Source organism: Strongylocentrotus purpuratus, unplaced genomic scaffold, assembly GCF_000002235.5.
Source record: "Strongylocentrotus purpuratus isolate Spur 01 unplaced genomic scaffold, Spur_5.0 spur5_scaffold_3, whole genome shotgun sequence".
In the NCBI taxonomy this organism is placed as follows: Eukaryota; Metazoa; Echinodermata; class Echinoidea; order Camarodonta; family Strongylocentrotidae; genus Strongylocentrotus; species Strongylocentrotus purpuratus.
In genome coordinates this window covers 19268692-19287834 of record NW_022145609.1, presented here as the reverse complement: position 1 = coordinate 19287834, position 19143 = coordinate 19268692, and the positions used below count along the sequence as shown (strand labels likewise).

The following is a 19143-nucleotide window of genomic DNA, read 5'->3' as shown; positions in this document are numbered from 1 at the left end:
ATAGAAACCAGCTAAACAAACAAGAATAAGATAATTATATTAAGGGGATTTGTCCGCAGATGTGAGGCAGTCGTCTTGGCTTCGCTGGACGAAACACTTCTGCTCATACACGCCCTGCACAGGTGAGAAAAAAAATTACTCGGATATTCGCACTTGTCACTTAGCACTTTAGTTTATAACCAATTATAATAATAATTATAATCGCTAAAATTATTGCTTCGTGCGTCTTATGTTAGTGGACTTTTTATAATGGAAAAGCAAAAACAATTATGCATTTTCATTTAAATTATATACAATAATAAAAATAATCACAAATATCTGGTATGAATTTAGTTAATTTGTAAACCAAACCCCAGTTACTCTCTTTTATCGTTCTGTATTAATTGAAATTAAATATTAAAAAAAAAAACTTTTGTACACTCTTGTGGCCTTTTATTGAAATGAATATATTTTGTTTACCATTCGCTCTTTCCCCTCTCTTTGTAAATCACGATATCTAATGAATGATAATATTTATTAAAAAAATAGGATTAGATAAAATTATGATTCCATCATATCTGTTTATGTTTAAAAAAAAATATTCAATAGAAATGGAAAATAAAACCCTGGCTTCGTTTTTTTAACGTGCAGTCTCTGTGCAGCTGGGTTCTGTTGATCACAATGAAGGTGTTGGCCCTCTTCATCGCCCTTTTCGTCGTCGGGGCTTCAGCTCAATTCGACCCGAATTTCAAGGATGGTCGGAACGTGATCGTTCATCTTTTCGAATGGTCGTGGAACGACATCGCTGAGGAATGCGAAAGGTCTGGTTAACCAATGTTGATGTGTTGGGGTTTATTATGTCTGAAATATTATCAGTTAACAAATAATTCAATCTTTTTAGGAAGACCAAGAAGAGTTTCTGAAATATTGTACCATTGCAAATTAATGTTTATCATGATACCAATTATGCTTACATTGCATAATTGAAATTAGTTTAGTTTTTAAAGCAGAGCATAATCAATTCATCAAAATCATCTCAAACAGAATATGAAGTTCGATTTTGTCAATGTCGTTACCGGTAATTTTATTTCCTCACAAAGTTATCTGTTTGATAATTTAGAACAGAAATAGTTTTTTCTATTTTTAGGCCTGCTATAATTGTGATCAGGCCGAAACGAATTGTGAATTATAGATTCACCGGACGACAACATTTATACATATACTTTATGATTGTATGGGGGACTTACGTAAAAAAACCCATTAGTAATGATATCATATGATATAATATAACATGAATATGAATTTAAAGAAATAAATTTGAAAACAATTTCGAAGAGCAATTTATAGTGAATATATAATATATATATATTAAAGTAGGACTATTGTTATTGTTATTCGATAGATTTTTGGGACCTTACGGATTCGGAGGGGTGCAGATCTCACCCCCTAATGAACACATCGATGGTAGTCCTTGGTGGACCCGGTACCAACCTGTCACGTATTACCTGAACAGCAGGAGTGGTTCCGATTCCGAATTCCGATCCATGGTCAGTCGCTGTAATGCTGTCAACGTCAACATCTACGCCGATGTCGTCATCAACCATATGGCTGCTTGTAAATTTGATATATTTTTTTATTTATATATTCATTTTTTTTTGAGGGGGTTGGGTATAGTTTGATGGTTTTCCTTTTACATGTCTGCTAAGAAAGCATGTGTATATGATTTTAATCAAGCAAACACCAGGGGAACGACGGTCTTATGACCTCTCCGAGGGACTTGGTAATGAGGATTAATGCTTTAACTAAATAAAGGGCACTAGCGCATCGACTTGGTTTTGAACTCGGGACCTCCCTGGTTACCAATGCTCTACCACTGAGCCATCCGACGTTTTCTCCGGCAACACTCGCTACTAGCCTTACTTCGTCCAAGATATAGTGCTATAGGGTTAGGTTAAGGAAGTAATTGCAATAATTAGGTTATGTTTAGGGTTAGATTGGAGCTGCAATGGCTCGATCGGACCGCAATGGACTCGGTAGTGGGAGCTCCCAGGTTCAACGAAACCAAGTTGACACCCCTCTGTTAAGTGGGCATTAATAATTATTATAAGTCTCTTGAAATGATTTAAAGCCGTCGGTCCCCTGGCTGCTTATAATAGTGCTATCTTAGGCATTCAGGTATTTAAATCAAACCAGCAAACTAAGCTTGTATAAAGGGGTGAAGATACTAATCCGGTCAGTGTAGGAACTCGATTGTGGAACAATAGCCACTGGAGTATGAGTCTATTCCCATCATTTAAGGTTCTAAGTCCCATTATATCTCTTAAAACACGACCGCAATTACTTTCGAAAAAGCAACATAAATCAACATAAGGCAATTTCAGTGGCCGTATACGAAGTCTTTTGACATTATGTGCGAGCATTACAATGACATAATCCATTTCTAATTTTACTAATAAAACAATACAAAGGAACAGCCTGTCCCTTTGTAAAAAGACTTTTTTACAGACAAATCAGTTTTCTTTTTTCTTGTCCTGCACTATTTTGGAAGAAATAAATACATGTAGAACAAAAAGAATGAAAAGAATATAATTATATATAATATATTTGTGATTTTTTTTGCAGGGAATTATGATTTCCCCGGTGTGCCCTTCGGTAGGAACGATTTCAACGTTCCCATGGGGCGCTGTTCCAGTTCCAATGGCGCGATCAATAATTATGGAAATGTTGACGAGGTGAGAAACTGCAACTTGGTAGGACTCAACGATCTACAGACTGGCTCAGAATACGTACGAGGTAAGACCGAATCTTCTTTCTTTTGTCCATGCTGCTTCTTCTAGTCTTGTGGATATGTCACCAGAGTAGAATAATACATAATAATATAGGTCGATTTGTATAGTGCAGCCACTATATGAATATACTCTACTGCGAGTATTACCCCGGCTGTAGCTAAGCTGCCATAAAAAGGCGCTAAAGCATTCAGGGAATTTCTTCCTAACTAGTACCCATTTACTTTACCTGGGTGGAGAGTAATGTAGATTAATGTCTTGCCAAAGGACAATATTGGAGGTTCAAATCCCACCAGCTGCATGTAGAGAGATACAATATTACCTGAATGTTGTCAGTGACTTAAATATCTTAGCTTAACTAGTTGAAGATAGGATGACTGGCCAAAAGCTGTTAACATCAAAGGCATTCCTTTGTTTGAAACATAATGCATATCGTCGCTATTTTTTCTTTCTAAAATGTAAATAAAAGTAGTTGCATGTCTCCTATATGTATTCACCTTTTCTCCTCACAAAGGAGGCAGTTGTTTTGACCTCCGGGTTAGCCCACTTTGACTGACTGCAACGTAAACTTTTCCCCCTTAAAACAAAACACCAGAATAAAGATTACCAAAAGAGTGGGCATCTTAAATTTTGGTTGGGTAATTTCAAGGGCCTACAGATTTTGTATATCTTTACTAACTTAGCAACTTTGTATTGCCATTTTCACAGGAAAGATTGTTGATTTCCTGAACAGCATGATCAGTGCTGGGGTTGCCGGGTTCCGCGTGGATGCAGCCAAGCACATGTGGCCTGGGGATCTAGCCAATATTGTTGGTCGACTCAATGGGAATCCGTACATCTTCCAAGAAGTGATCGACCAAGGTGGCGAGCCTATAACGGCTGGTGAATACACCGGGATCGGTGACGTCACTGAATTTAAGTACTGTGCCCACATCTCCAACCTCGGCCGCTGCGAAAACAGCCTTGCCTACTACAGCAACTTCGGACAGGACTGGGGCTTGATGCACTCCGACTCGGCTCTTGTGTTTGTCGACAACCACGATAACCAACGCAGCCACGGAGGCGGTGGAGACATCGTCACGTATAAGGAATCTGCGTCTTACAAGCGATCTGTGGCGTTCATGCTGGCCTGGAACTACGGCACCAAGAGGATCATGAGCAGTTACAGCTTCAGCGATACCGATGAGGGTCCACCTGGAAGTGGTCCTACCATCAATGGTCAGGGCACCTGCGATGGCGGATGGGTGTGCGAACATCGCTGGCGTCAAATCCGCAACATGGTGGGCTTTAGCAAGCAGGCAGGATGGGCAGCTGTCGAGAATTGGTGGTCCAATGGCAACAACCAGATCTCCTTCTCCAGAGGGAACAAGGCCTTCTTCGCCATGACATGCGAAGGCACCCTGACAAGGGACTTCACCACCGGACTGCCAGATGGAAACTATTGTGACGTCATCAGCGGAGATCCGACGGACAGTGGCTGCACCGGAATGACCGTTACGGTGAGTGGCGGAAAGGCCTACATCACTGTACCTTCTGGAGAAGACTCAATGGTAGCTATTCATGTTGGCGCCATGGCAGGTGGTGGTGGTAACGGTGGTGGTGGTAGTGACCCCATCTCTCCTCCAGGTGAAGACCCAACCTCTCCCCCAGGTTCTTCCCGTACCGTCATCTTCATCAGAAAAATGACCACCTCAGGTCAAGATATGTTCGTCCAAGGTGGAATAGGCCACGAAAGACGCCAAGGCTGCACCAGCAATGCCGATACCAGCGCCTGCGCCATCTCTATCACCCACAGAACCGGCGGATCTGATGAGACCCTCAGTTACCGAAGACAAGGCGACGACTATCTCGACTGGTATGGTTCCGAGAACGACCAGACTTGGGAGTCCCCAGGAACTCCGTTGGTCTGGACCACCAATAACGCTGGCAACGGAGCTACCGTAGATCGACAAGGATATGGCTACTTCTCCCTCAACACGTGGGGAGACCACTACTGGATGCTCGATGTCGACATGGACTGCAGTGAGACGGAGAATGGATGGTTTGAGCTCAAGGGTTACGTCGAAGGAGGCCAGGGATGGGAGAACGACAGTTCCCAGAGAACTTGCAGTGGAACGGCAGGAGGCACAAAGCCCTATAGCTCGGGTAACCACTTCGCTCGCTGTGGCTACATCAACAAGTTTGATTTCGAAAGCAACAGTTGCGAAATCAACTACTTTTGAGTAGATGGGACAAACAAAGGTCACACTCGATCATCAGAGTAATTTCCGTCAACAAATTATAACATTATACTAAAGAATAAGAAATATCAAAGAGATACTTCCTCCTTGGGAATATATAATGTCCAAAAAATTTAGGTAATTGACAACCTTCACCTTAGAGAAAGGATTCTGAACAATTTTAATCATCTGGATCAAGCGTACTCAGGAAATTGAAAACTAAAAGGCTACATACTAGTGCAATTAAAAATATATTTCTTAAATTGAGACCAATCAATGTCCTAATTGTTCTTTTTTTACAGTCTCATTTTCTCTTAGTCTTTGCATCATCTTTCTCTTCCTCCTTCATCCTCACTTTCTCACTCTGTGTCTCTCTCTCTCTCTCTCTCTCTCTCTCTCTCTCTCTATCTCTCTCTCTCTCTCTCTCTCTCTCATTCCTCTTCTTGACTCGTCCAGACAGAGGTGTTGAAGGCAAGATGGCAAGAGAGCATTCTGATCACTAACATTTCCAAATTATAGAAATGCTCGCTTTTGCGCGTTTCAAGTAACAGTTATCTTTTTTGTTTCTATAAGAGTCCTATTAACACACTATAGAGCCAATTTTAACAAGACAGTGAAGGGCGCGATTAAACCTGCGGGAATGCGGTCATTTTTTCTTGAAAGTTGTCCATATCGAGTGTGGCCGTAAACAGAACTATCAGAAAATTATTATAAACTGGATTGCCATGACTTCATTGAGAGAAAAATATTTTTAGGGTAGAATAAAATATGATGATATTGATGATGATAATGATGATGATAATGATGATGATGATAATGATGACGATGGTAATGAGTATATGATGATTATACCCCCCCCCACAACAAAAAATAAACAAATATATATATATATATTTATTTGAAAAAATGAATAAACTGACGATGATGGTGATCAAAATGGTGATGATGATAATGATGATGATAATGATGATGATGATGGTAATAATGAGCGTAACGATGGGGAAGAAGAGGAAGGAGAAAGTGAACATGAGAAGAATAGGAATATGAAGAAGTTTATAAGGAGGGTGACAATTAAAAAGATGGTGGTGAATGAGAACGAGGAGGATAAGAATGATAATGATGTCTATAAAAGGATTAGAATAATGATGCTATGGTGAAGGTGGGGGGGGGGGGGGGGAGAGACAATGAGGATGAAGATGGTTGTGCTGATGACCCGGCCCCCCCCCCCCCCAACTCAGGGGTCGGAATGACCGCCTGCGTGTTGCCAAAATGTCCGGTAAAGGGGTACTTTTCGTGCTACAAAGTCCGGCCCGAAAATTGTAAAAAAAAAAGAAGGTGTATTTGACTTTTCACCCGGAGATTTCTTTAAAAAGGGGGTGTTTTTTCGTTTTTTCTCTCATCTCTTTGGACTCCTGAGAAATTATTCCGAATTTAGGGGGGTATATTGAGCATTTTTCCTGATTAAGGGGGGGGGGGGTCTCCAAGGCAGGAAAAGCCCGCGAAAGGGGGGTTCGGAAATGTTGGCAGTCCTCAGATAGGGGGTGCTTTCAAAAAAGAGGGAACGAGCAAATGCGTACCCTAAATAACACTGAGGGGGGGGGGGGGGGGGGGACTGATGATTGATTAGGAGAAGGGTGACGATTGAGGAGGTGGTGGTGATGATAATGAAGATTAAGGTGAGAGCCATGATGATGATGGCGATGAATTTGGATGAATGAATAAAAAATAGGTGACAAATGAATGAATATTTTAATATTTATTTTTGCAAAAAACAACAACATTGAACACATAAACAGACTGGATTTAAAGCCATTATAAAAGGCAACAATACAGATGTATCAGAGCATAACATCGTGGGCGCAACGAACAAAACGACGCAATAAAATACTAGACAGTAAACAGAGAGACAGAGATAGAGATAGAGAGAGAGAGTAAGAGAGAGCGAGAGAGAGAGAGAGAGAGAGAGAGAGAGGGAGAGAGAGAGAGAGAGGGGGTAGGGGGTGACGGGATAGAGTATAGGCGAAAGGAGGATACCAAAGACGGTACACGAACGGATAAAGAGATCACACAATAACTGTAAAGATCTTGTTGGCATCAGATCATAATATACGATAAGAAAGTAATTTTAACACTCGTTACGCTTCCCTATTCATGAGTTATTTTAATTTTTTTCACTTTTGTTTTGATATTAATAATAGTATCCTGTTTGTGATTTTGTTCTGCTTTGATAAATCTGACAGAGAGAGAGAGGGGGGGGGGGGGGATAATAGATTTGACAGGATTTGCACTTAGTTTTTGCATGTGGGTTGGGGTAATACATTTATTGTATTTTATAAATTATTCTGACCTGACATATAAATACCGGTGTACATACAAAAAAGTGCAATAAACAATAAAAAAAAAAGAAAAAAAAAAGAGAAGCAGGAAACCAATCGGCTTCATGTTCATCAGAGCGTTTTACCGTTATGACGTATCCGTAACAATAGGCCAGGAACAAACGGGGAAGCTTTACTATCCGGAATAAAAGGCAACGAAAATCAATAGCGTGATGTTGGTCTAAAGTATGCATTGAGGTAACCAGTATTGCACCATTTTAGTGCGTGAATTTGACTGTTAAGTCTGTTTGGAAATCATTTTATCCTAAAACTTTGAAGTCTGTAGGGATTTTGAAACAAAAGTTTTTCATTCACGTGACTGTCTGCATTTGTTTGCTGCTGCAAGCGAAAGAATTGGTGATATGCATGCCTGTATGCATGCGCTATTTGGATATATATGCAATATGCATGTTTTACATTTGCCGAGTTAACATAGGTTGATGAATATCTATAAGACTGCTTAGAGAGCATATACCGGTACATAACCAACGTGTGGACCTACTGCTTATATTACTATCTGAAGGACTTCTTAATTGAGGAGTATACCTTTTATGAAAGGTCAGTGTCGCATCGAGTTGGTTTCAAACCAGGATATTCTTTTTAAAACGCCCGATTGCTCCACCACTAAGCCATTTACGCCTCCAGCTCTAAACAAAAAGTTTCTTCTAGGCCAATTTGACTGGATCTGTAAACTCAATTGAGAGGTAGAAAGTTCCATATAGTAACGACTATATGCTGATACATGCCCGGCTGCTTGGGTTCAGAAAATAGCAGGCCTATAATTATCTCCAGCAAGTATAGTGAAGTATGCATACAAGGAAGAGAAGAAGGAACGTCATAGCGATCCTTAATCAGGTGAGTAAATATGTGTATTTCGTAATAGCGAAAGGGGTATGGTCAGTTTCTAAAACAAGTACATGTATATTGCATTCATAAACACACATAGACCACATTTGAATCATTCGTGTACATAGAGGCTATAGACATGTGCCATTATATTTTATGTGCATGTGAGTTGTATCATGAACTGCTTGGTTTACAATGTAGAGTGAAATATCATACGTGTAGGAGGATAGTGCCCCACTACCTTATTACTTGATTGCGATTTCCGCCCCGACCCCCTCTCTTCCGACTGACCATTTCGACGTCGAATAATTTGTCAAAAACTGCAAGGTCAGGCAATGGATCAAGTTATGAAAAAAAATTGTGTTTTCTTTTTGTTTGAATAAGAAATCATTGCCAATGTGCACACACCACAAACACACACACATAATTATGTATATATACAAATAATGATGATACATTTTATAATTAATCATCTTAAGTTTATTACCGTAATGGAGGACTGTACCCTCTCCCCATTTGTTGGTTATATGGCAGCGCATTATACACGACCTAGAGGTCAATCAGTAAACTTTACATTGATATGCTAGCATTATTTGTCTGTTCTATTCTTAAAATCATAATTCTTTGATTTTCTTTTCTCATATTCAATTAGGAAGAATAATGACAATTATCAGATGCCTGTTTGATTCACTAGCTGCAGTATATCAATCATTCCTGTCTCACCTTTTGACACACGTACTAATCCTATTTTATTTCAATTTTGCAGGACCCTTTGAAAACCTTCCTTTTGAAATGTTCAACCATCGTGATAGCATTCACTTTGTTGCCTCACTGTAAAGGTACGTGACTGAAAACTTTATTCTAATTATATACGTTATGCCTAGTCTCTCTCTCTCTCTCTCTCTCTCTCTCTCTCTCTTTATCTCACTTACTTAATTTCTTTCGGTCAATTATTTCTCAGTTCCTGTTCTTGTTTTGGCTACTCGATTCTATTCGCTTATTGTTTTTATTTTGTTGTTGTTGACCGCATTAATAAAAAAAAACTCGGTGCTAAATTTCGATAATTCAAGCGAAAGTCTGTAAAGCGTACTTAGATATAGAGAACTACTTCAAAGTTGTCAAAATTGACATAAAAACACTAACCAACAACAACTCCCGTGTCATGACCCTCTCTCTCCCTCCACTGACAGATACTCTCTCTCTCTCTCTCTCTCTCTCTCTCTCTCTCTCTTTCTCTCTCTCTCACTTTTAAAATTTTCTTTCTGCCACTGCTAATGACGTTCCTTTTTCCTTAATCATCTTCACTACAGCCAAATGCTCAGTCCCGACTGCAAGCTTCGCGGCTTCGAGGGACTCCCAATCCCTGTACTCCCCGAATCATCCCGACTCGTACCCGGACGCTACAACCTGCTCCTGGCTTATCACCAGCAGTCCACTAGATACAGGATTAAGGATACAACTCAGAGTGGTGTACGATAATTTCTCCTGTTGCTGCGACAATGACTATTTAGTGATAAAAGATGGTAAATTATTTCTAGATTTATATAGATCAGATTGATTCTTTAAATAGTAATACAGTCAAACCTGCTTTTGTGAACACTTTTTATGTTTCCCTTGGGCGGTCGCTATAGAAAGGTTTGACTGTATTTAGGAAAATTGTTTCATTGTAGCCACATCGTTATTAATACTCTTCTTCATGTGGGCCATGCATTTGTTATAGCCGTAGCATTTTACTGGGTACCAATTGAAACCAACGTCACACCTTTGATTGTATTCAATGTAACTGCATGACTATCCAATTTGGTATTTTGTGAATCATATTTATGCAAATATAGGCCTGGGCCCTGTCTTACAAAGAGGTGCGATCTCCTATCTCTTATACAAAGTTTGCAATCTCTTATGTACATAGTTGCGATTGATATCAATCGCAAATAAGTTGCGATTGATATCAATTCTTTGTATTAAAGATAGGGCCCAGCTCTAAAGTATCTTTCATACCACGATGTCACCCTTTATCTTTAGGATCGGACTTCTCTGCCAGATCCATTGCCATTCTGTGCTCTGATCTGAATCCAATCTCAATAACAAGCAGCGGACCCAACATCTACGGAGAGTTTCGAAGTGACGATGACGGACAGACAGGATTGGGATATACATTGGAATTTAACTATTTTGGTAAGAATATAGTTTTTTTTTCTTTAAGTGTTTTATTGAACAATAAAAAAACAATCACAATATTTAAAAGTTATTATAAAAACATTACAAAAAAGAATATAGTGTTAATTGGCATAATTAAGACTTTATGGACAAAATCGTTTAAAAGCGTTATTATTCACTGGATAGGGAGGAGGCGCGCAGTGGTGTTGATGTTGTTGTTGTTTGATTTAGGCAAGTCAGTCAGTTTATGACCCTTATTGCCGAAATGCCTCGCGCCCTTTAGTAAGATACTACTCCTCATTATCAAGTCCCTCGGAGACGACTTAAAGCCGTCGGTCACTGTTAGTAGGCAGCCATTTTGACCCTATAAAATGTGAATAATTTTTATTGAGGCTATATTATCTTTGCTCTTTTCTTTCCTGGATAGATTCGAAAGTGTCGTGCCCTCCGTATTGGATTGGGAGGAATGGATACTGCTATAAATTATACGATGATGCGTCACCATGGCAACAAGCAGCATCAAGATGTGGGTACGATGGCGGGTTCCTCACATCGATAGTCGATGAAGAAGAAAATGACTTCCTTGTGGGTAAGATAAAAGTAATTATTATTACCCCGACGATTATCAGTTATATCATTATTACTACATGTACTTCTATTATTCTGACTAATACTATTATTATTAATGTTACTATTACTGCCAATATAACTATCACCATAATCGGAGTATGAAGTAATTGGTCATGAAAAACGGTCCACATAGTGGTAATAACAACATCCCTAGAATTGTCTGCAATCTGAACTTTTAAAAAATGGTCACAGACACGTTCCATTATAAAATTTGATAATAATTGGAAAACTTTATTTACTCTTAGCATATTAAATACATTTACATGCAATCTTCACGTAAAGTAGCCCATGACTCATTAAAGTGAGTGTTAACTGTCCGATTATCACAAGTCAGACAGGAACGTATTTCTTACTCTTGATAAGGCAATAATGTTAAGCGACGTTTTGCCGAAGACAAGGGGGAGAGGGGGGGGGGGGGGGGGGGGCGAGAGGGCTTTGGCCCCCTGTCGCCCAAAAGACGGCCTCCTGCCCCCCAAAAGACGGCCCCCTGGCCCCCCAAAAAATGTGACCAGAAATTTACCTCTTTTTTGCCCAAGGAGACGGGGGGGGGGGGGGGGGGTTGGGGTGTTGAGTTAAAAAAAAAACGCTCACTATGCCACCCCCTCCCCCCTTCCACTGTGCGAAATATCGGCCGGCACGATTTTCAAATTTCAGCACACTATATTTCAAATTAATTTCAAATTTGGGCCTCACCCCCTAAGAAATCCTGGATCCACGCCTGACGATATTCTGAAATAATATCCCACGAATGATCAGTCATGATATTTATCACTATTTTATATTTATGAAACTGTATTATAAGGGATATTTCAAAAGAAAAGAACTAAAAATTAGAAAACTGAATTCATCTTCAAATTTGAAGATAAACTTTAGTACTGGTAATGCGATTGCATTGTGAAAGAGAAGGTGTGGAAAGGATCAGAAATAGTTGATCATGTAGCATGTCAGTATTGGTGTGCACTGCAAGGTTCTGGAGTCATCAAAATCATAATAAATTTGACCGAGTCTTGGTAAAGTAACAAGCACTCACATAGAAAGCTATATATGGGACAACACACATGGTGTCGGGGCTAGTACTACCTTGATTTCCTTGTCTTTCTATGCTCATTACTCAGCCAGTATACATTTTCTTCCAAAATTGTTTGGCACATGTCATTTATTTGTAATCTTGAACATTCAGTGTAAGTTTCGTTTGATTCTGTGAGAATTATTATTTTTTTTTTTTACCAGTACTGGAGTTTATCTTTAATGTACATGTTTATGCCAAAAATGTAATCATTTCAGACACTAACAGATATTCTCTAACAAGAAATCGCTTATTCCAGGTTCTTTTAGGAACCAGACATCATTGGTATGGATAGGAATGGATTTAGCGGGAAATTGGCTAGATGGTTCAAGTTCTCTGCTCTACAACAAGTAAGTTATTCTTTACTTTGAACATAATAATCTCTCATTAAAGTGATGATTATCACTTTGCATTAAAGCAAAACGTACGATTTGGATTTTAATATCATATTCACGGGGAAGGGAGGAGGGAGGGGGAGGGGGGGGGGGGACTTGTTTTGTATACTTTTAGAAAAGTAGGCTTCTGATATGATCAAAATAGTTTTTTGCCTGAACTCTTACAATTCCATATTCCCTACAATTACTTGAGAATCTGTGTAATGATTTCAATTTATTCCTTTTTTTCATGGTGAAAAATTACAGTTACTAAAAAGTAGGTTAATTTTAAAAATTGTATTTAGGAAAACATACTTTTATATTATTCAGCTAGTACGGGCTAATAGAATCTCGAAAGGAGGATTAATGAACTGTTTTGTTTATTCCTTAGCTTTGGAAATGAGCCTGCAAGCACTGTAGAATGTTCCGCCATTGACCTGGATGATAATGGACGATGGCGACGTGCAAATTGCGTAGACCAACAATTCTGGTTTATCTGCAAGAAGACTCAGGGTATGTGTTATGTAACAATAATTATCTCCTGGCACGACTATTAAATTGGGAGGGCTGGTGCATTTCACTAAAAATGTTTTTAACTGCAAAGAATAATGATTCATTTTTGTTCATACTGATATTTTGTGGAGGTAGCTATTCATTACGGTGCAGGATTGCAAAATATGGATGACCCTTGTTTTATAGATAAGTACTCAACGTTCCTACAGTAAACTTGTATGATGATATCAGGTATTTTGTCGACAGTTCGTTTTTAACAGCCAACGCATTTTCTGATCTATCTTCCTTATCGCACCACACCCTAGGCTCACCTGAACATTTTAATTTCGTAAAAATAGGCATTAAATCACAATGATATTGCACCTACAAATAAGTCACTAGGTAAATGTGACGTTATGTTTGCCCTAATGTGAGTTATTATTAGTATTAAGTATTTGGTTCATCGGTGCCTGGGAGGCGAAAAAGCGAACTGAAACAATAGACTCGAGTCTCTCCTCCGGTAGAACTAATTGGGGGGGGGGGGGTGGACTACAACACCGGAGTAATGATAATTCTCGGGGAAGTGGGTGGGGCTTCACCTCTCAGGCTCCGCCTCGTACACCTATAAATAACAATAGGGACTTTTAGATTTACACGACGAGAGCGTGGACTGCCGCGTGTGACATTGTGTTAAGGCACTGGGCCGTGCCCAGCAGTGCCTTAAAAGGACGTCGCATTACCTTAAAACACGGGTGGCCAACCTTTTAAAGCTCGCGGGCCACATCTAACGATTGTCATAACTTGGCGGGCCGTAGGCCAGGCGGGGGGGGGGGGGGGGGGGGGGGTAATCACACATTGAGACATACAGGGTTTGCCGCTCTAATGGGTAACATTTTTTACAAAAAGAATCCCTAAACTTGGGTCCCATTTTTAACAGAAATATCCTAAACATGGGTCCGTGTTTTCAAAAAAATTATTTAAAAAAATTCAGGGTTTTAGCCATGCAAACACCCGAAATTTTTTATAAAATGGGCTTTACTTTCAACAAAAATCTGCCAAAACAAGGCAACCCTTAAAAATGGGTAGAGGTTACGAGGCTTCAGCGGCACACCCCGTCAAAACCAAATCTGAAATCCCCCCCCCCCCCACAAACACACTCATGTACACACCTGCAATTTTGCAAACAACAAAATCAGTCGAACAAAATCAGGCTTACTTTTTAGTGTGATTTCTGGCTTACAAAATATGAGGCAAAGTTGTTTACCTTTCTCTTCTATGAAGAAATACTTCAGAGATCAATCCGATTTAAAGTTTCTGTCTTCATCAGAAACTTTCCTTTTCTTCGCACGTCTCGAAATCGATGCCATGTTGGTTGTTATTTCAAACAAAATCAATGACACAGCAGAAAGAATATAAGGGGACTATCCACGATTAAGATTAATGACAAAATTATACGGCGGGAGAAAAGGGTTGTAAGTTTTAAGACAAGTATGGCATTTCAAACATATTTCTTGATTCACGATCGATTGGGCAAAAAGAATTTCTATTTTCGGTTTAACGTAATAAAATTTGGAGTGGATTTTAAAAGATTATTATTATTGTTATTATTTGTATATTTACAAAGGTTACTGCATGTGGAAATAACAAACTGAAATTAACACGGCGAGTGATGTTAAGTCGTTAATGTAATGTAATGAGAGGGAATTTGAGGAGTTTTGTATAAGCCACGTAAGAATCAATATGTTGTGAATGATGAAAACAAATTATGGAAATAGAGATAGCTGTGTGTAAATGTTTTACTCTATTTCATCGCTGTTATGCGGGCCGCATTTCATTCCTTAAGTATTTTTATAATTACTTTTTCAATGCTCCGCGGGCCGCACAAGAAGAGCTCGCGGGCCGCAGGTTGGCCACCCGTGCCTTAAAAGGATGTCCACGTTCTCGTCGTGTAAATCTAAAAGTCCCTATTATAATCCAAACTATCACATAACTTTTTGTTTTCTTTCTTTTGACCTCGTAGATGGATCAGGTGAAAGATACTGGACCGAAGTCGTCATTAGTGACGACGAATCGTCGGCGAATGGCTTCTCCGCAGCCTCAGCCGTCGCTATCATTATCGCATGCTTCTTCCTTTTTTCATGCCTCCGCTCCAGGTCCAACAACAACAACAACAACGATAACTGCTTTGCGCAACTGGTGACCTGCATATGCAAAGGGATAACGGAATGCGTGGCTGTTGTTTGGCGAGCGATCGAGTTCTGTTTATCGTGCCGGTGGCTGGGGTGTGCCGGCCCAAGCGAAGAGACAAGGACCGGCGGGACACCATCGGGACAAAATCCCGAAATCAATCAACAACATGTTTCTTTAGAAGAAGTGCGGACATCCAGAAGGAATTCGACGTCACAGTGGAGCAGTGATCCCTCTCAGTCGCCGCCGGCGTACGGCGAAGTTATTTCAGAGCCTCCGCCTCCGTCATACAACGAAGCTTTGGCTCCGCAGTTTGACGGCGGACCGACGACGGATAACGGAGGGTCAAGCCTCTCGCTGAATATCGGGGATGCAATAGCAGCACCGTCATACGAATCTGTAATTGGTTCTGAGGGCAATATATGACTAGATCAACCTATTTAACACCCGGATTAATGTATCTATAGACCTATTTATCATATTTCTCTTGGAAACCAATCAGTGTATAAAACAAAAGCATCTCAAAGAATTTTTAATCGCTCGCGGCTCGGTCTAAAGTGATTTCATGATATGATTTTAAAGGTTTATGCAACAAAATAAGAGTTTATTATTTCCAGGTTCTCAGTAAATCTATGCAATTACGCAAACCAGAACCCAGGATCCACATAATGATTAATATAGAATTCAACATTGACGTGTGTCGAACAGCATTGTACTGATTATGTTGAAACGAAAATACGGATGATTATTGTATGCTTGAATTTTTAAAAATGAATTTTACCTTCATCTATTAACTCATTATTTCCTTGAATAATTTTTCTTTAAGCTTTCATATAATTAATGCTAGGTGCTAGTTTCCACTTACCAGCTTTTTACTCTGTCAATTGTTTTTTTTTACATGACGGTATAATTATACATTTCTTTGTTACCACTTGTTTTGTATTGTAATTAGTAAATTAATAAATATAAAACTTAAAGTCAATATCCAAACTAGTCCAGAGTCTGTCCGTTTTTATATATGCTTTATTCTTCAATCATCCATGCCATCCTCCCATACACGCATCACACACAGAGTGCGGTGTCACTACGATCCCCCAAAACAACCGTCGAATAAGAGGCAAGGACTGTCTCCGGGTTCAGCGTTGAGGGTGTGTTATTTTTTCAGCTGATTTGGCGCGCGACACGGAAACAGTCCAGTCTGTGGACTATCTCCAAACTTGTATAGTTGCAAATTTCTAAAATACATGTCAAAACGAGATAATCGAGATTAAAAATAAGTCATTTACATAATAAGGAGATGGCAACAAGTATGTTTCAGATTATATCAACTTGTGAATTTTCAGTGTTTTAATCGTGTACCAAATTATTAGGTAATGAAAGGTCTGGCGTCCTCATTCATACGTCAGTTTCTAACATTTCGGATTTTCCCCAAAAATTAATGTTCCTAAAGGTTTACCTCCTCCAGACATTATGGTATCTTACTGGCACATAATAACTTCCTATAATTCGCTCCCAAAGGACTAATTTGTAAAGTTGCCTAAACTTCTATTTGATTTTTTTTTATAGAATGATAGTGAACTTGATGGCAACCTGGTCATGCTCTCTATACACATGTTATCATTCCGTGTTTGGCTTCTTGACATCGTCAATAACGCCATCTCTATCCAGTTTTAGAAGTGCATATCGGAAAGCGATTGGACAATGTTGGATCTCAACCTCCCGTTTCCACTCCTCAGGTATCTTGTGCGCATGCCCCGGAAATGCCGTAGAATATTGCACCAGGCATCGCACCCTGGATGCAATGTACGTTTCCAGAATCATTTTCACCGAAGATTTCCCCTGCCACGGCCGCCTCTTCCCAAGACAGAGCCGACACCCTAGCAGTTTTCTGGCGTCGAATCTACTAGCGTATACGTCTTCCACGATTAACTTCATACATCGGGTTTGAACGTTCTGGTAAAACGGCTGGTGTACGAGACTGGCTTGGGTCCGCGAAGACGACAACCTGCGCGTTCTGGATGTTGATTGGTCGAAAGTTAAGTTCGCGACGATGTTCGGAACGTGTGTGATGTCTTCGAGATTGATTGCAATTTCAGGAAGATGCCTGAAATGTTAGAAGTGAAATGGCGGAATATTTAGATAAGGGAAAGGGGGCACTTGATATCATGATTAAAAAAAAAGGTCACGTTTTTAGTAAGTAAACTCTCTGCTCTTGATCATTTCCTTGAAAAACATAGTTCTTACCTAAAGTCTCGGAGTACTGATTACTCATTTCTCTTCCGGTTTATCTGATACTGGACTTCATAGATCGGATGTATCATGTTTACTGCCTGTACCCATTATTTTGTAGAGTGAGAGTGGCGACAAGTGTACAACAGAATTGATTTAAAATAACAATTATCATCATCGGAAAAGTGAACACAGGAGCCTCATTAAAATTATTACAAAACCATTCCACTGTAATGTTCGTGCGCAACTTGGCTTCGCAGGGCCAGTTGGTTAATGTATTCACTATGCAAAGTGCCTGGAGTTCTTGGTAATGTGCATATCAAATAGGCTACATGAACATAATAATGACGAACGGGCCCTGCGAAGCTCAGGTTCACTAGAACATTACTGCGAAACGCCCATAAGTCCCGACCATAATAAATGTAGTACAAAAGCACATGTGCTACGTTTACAGTTTTAGACCACCAAAAACATGAAAGACCATTTTTATTGTACGAAGATGTGATCATTTCCCTTTTCTCCTTCGAGATTTTTGGCCCCCCCCTCCCCAATCCGGCAAGAGAACCCTGAATGCGACACTGATGACTTCAGTCGCTAAATCGTAGTAGAATGCCCCCCAATCGTAATTTAGATGACTTACCTTCTACGGAAAGGCAAACTAAGATGATTTAGTCGTCCCATCATCGTACTCTCGCGAAGACGCCTTCGACCACGCCCTCTTCTTCCTCCGATCTCGGCGTGGTATTCCTCGACGATCTTGGTCTGACGTCTCTTGAGCTTTGTAACCGTCGTGCCCGTCAAGTCGGTCTCGTTGTAGAACATCTGCAGTGAAAGTAGGAAGTTTTCCTTTTTCGGTTTCTCCGTCTACATGTACATTCTACATGTAACTACGTACGTCACTATACAGTACTCTTTATTCCTATTCTATTATACAGTGTGTATAAACAAATGTACCCAATTTTGGTAGCTTCTGATTAAGAAGTTATAACCTATGTGACTTTGTATCATCTTTCATGTTAAAGGGTAAAAAATACACTGTCTAATGATACCATATTAATAATTTTGCTGCCTCAGATGACTGAGCAGCAGGCTTTCAAAAAAGTATGACAAATTCGAAGTTATCATTATTGCATTTGATATTTCTGTTCATTGAAATGCTTTAACTTAGGGCGCCGATATTTTACAATCCCCGCTATTTTGCTTATGGGAATGATAAGTGAATTCCACCTCCATATCTCATAATATCTCACCTGGAGTGGTTTGAAAGCCTCCGAGTATTCTTCAAGTTTTGGGACAGGAGTCAACGAATTAGCCCCCGTCTCTAGGCAAAGCTCCGTAGCAACAGCGTGAGAGAATGCCGACCATATCTGGGGCTGATTCAGAAAGGTTTCTTCTCTGGTCCAGTCGCTTTCTGTATCCTCTTCATCAAGCTGGAATATTTTCTCCAGATCCATCATCTGCTCCATCTTTATCCAGCTTCAGAACAACGAATTCAGGTATCAAAATCCGTTATTTTGTGTATTATTTTGTTATCATCGTCAGTAGATTGCAATGTAGGGATAGGCCTGTTTTTATTAGATTGTAATACACTCTTTACATGTTAAGGAAATAAAACAGCATATTTGGACGAGAAATTTCACCATAAATCATTGTGTTTGCAGCCGTTTTGAATGTTTTTGATGATGTGAATTTATTTAGGTCAGGTTGTAACTAAGCGGAGCAATTTTATACAACGTCACAATCGAAACTATAGTGCGCGCAGCTTCATGGAGCGCGCGAGATGATGATGTCACAATGGCTGAC

The 19143-nt window shown here is 39.8% G+C and overlaps 3 protein-coding genes across 3 annotated transcripts; 2 read left to right on the top strand and 1 right to left on the bottom strand.

Annotated features, from left to right (window-relative positions):
- The first annotated feature begins 79 nt into the window (after window positions 1-79).
- On the top strand, window positions 80-5054 carry LOC590321 (alpha-amylase-like). Its single transcript, XM_030995579.1, has 5 exons — window positions 80-122; window positions 631-800; window positions 1382-1593; window positions 2602-2772; window positions 3474-5054. Exons 2-5 carry the CDS (start codon window positions 661-663, stop codon window positions 4985-4987), a joined length of 2037 nt encoding a protein of 678 aa, XP_030851439.1. The 5' UTR covers window positions 80-122; window positions 631-660; the 3' UTR covers window positions 4988-5054.
- Window positions 5055-7752: 2698 nt separating this feature from the next.
- LOC582189 lies at window positions 7753-15708 on the top strand. Its single transcript, XM_011676594.2, has 8 exons — window positions 7753-8214; window positions 8972-9044; window positions 9516-9728; window positions 10228-10380; window positions 10790-10951; window positions 12318-12408; window positions 12824-12945; window positions 14945-15708. The coding sequence occupies exons 1-8, from the start codon at window positions 8167-8169 to the stop codon at window positions 15535-15537; spliced, it is 1455 nt and encodes a 484-aa protein (XP_011674896.2). The 5' UTR covers window positions 7753-8166; the 3' UTR covers window positions 15538-15708.
- Window positions 15709-16546: 838 nt separating this feature from the next.
- LOC105443446 lies at window positions 16547-18838 on the bottom strand. Its single transcript, XM_011676593.2, has 3 exons — window positions 18591-18838; window positions 17981-18162; window positions 16547-17215 (listed from the first exon to the last, which is right to left on the bottom strand). Exons 1-3 carry the CDS (start codon window positions 18804-18806, stop codon window positions 16729-16731), a joined length of 885 nt encoding a protein of 294 aa, XP_011674895.2. The 5' UTR covers window positions 18807-18838; the 3' UTR covers window positions 16547-16728.
- Window positions 18839-19143: the final 305 nt, after the last annotated feature.

Excerpts from the sequence above, each read along its gene's own strand:
- LOC590321 (XM_030995579.1), top strand. The coding sequence starts at position 661 with ATGAAGGTGTTGGCCCTCTTCATCGCCCTTTTCGTCGTCGGGGCTTCA. Across the intron at positions 1,594-2,601 it reads CATCAACCATATGGCTGCTT|GGAATTATGATTTCCCCGGT; the intron begins GTAAATTTGATA and ends TTTTTTTTGCAG. Across the intron at positions 2,773-3,473 it reads TGGCTCAGAATACGTACGAG|GAAAGATTGTTGATTTCCTG; the intron begins GTAAGACCGAAT and ends CCATTTTCACAG.
- LOC582189 (XM_011676594.2), top strand. The coding sequence starts at position 8,167 with ATGCATACAAGGAAGAGAAGAAGGAACGTCATAGCGATCCTTAATCAG. Across the intron at positions 9,045-9,515 it reads TTTGTTGCCTCACTGTAAAG|CCAAATGCTCAGTCCCGACT; the intron begins GTACGTGACTGA and ends TCTTCACTACAG. Across the intron at positions 9,729-10,227 it reads CTATTTAGTGATAAAAGATG|GATCGGACTTCTCTGCCAGA; the intron begins GTAAATTATTTC and ends CTTTATCTTTAG.
- LOC105443446 (XM_011676593.2), bottom strand. The coding sequence starts at position 18,806 with ATGGAGCAGATGATGGATCTGGAGAAAATATTCCAGCTTGATGAAGAG. Across the intron at positions 18,163-18,590 it reads AGGCTTTCAAACCACTCCAG|ATGTTCTACAACGAGACCGA; the intron begins GTGAGATATTAT and ends CTTTCACTGCAG. Across the intron at positions 17,216-17,980 it reads AGTTTGCCTTTCCGTAGAAG|GCATCTTCCTGAAATTGCAA; the intron begins GTAAGTCATCTA and ends CTAACATTTCAG.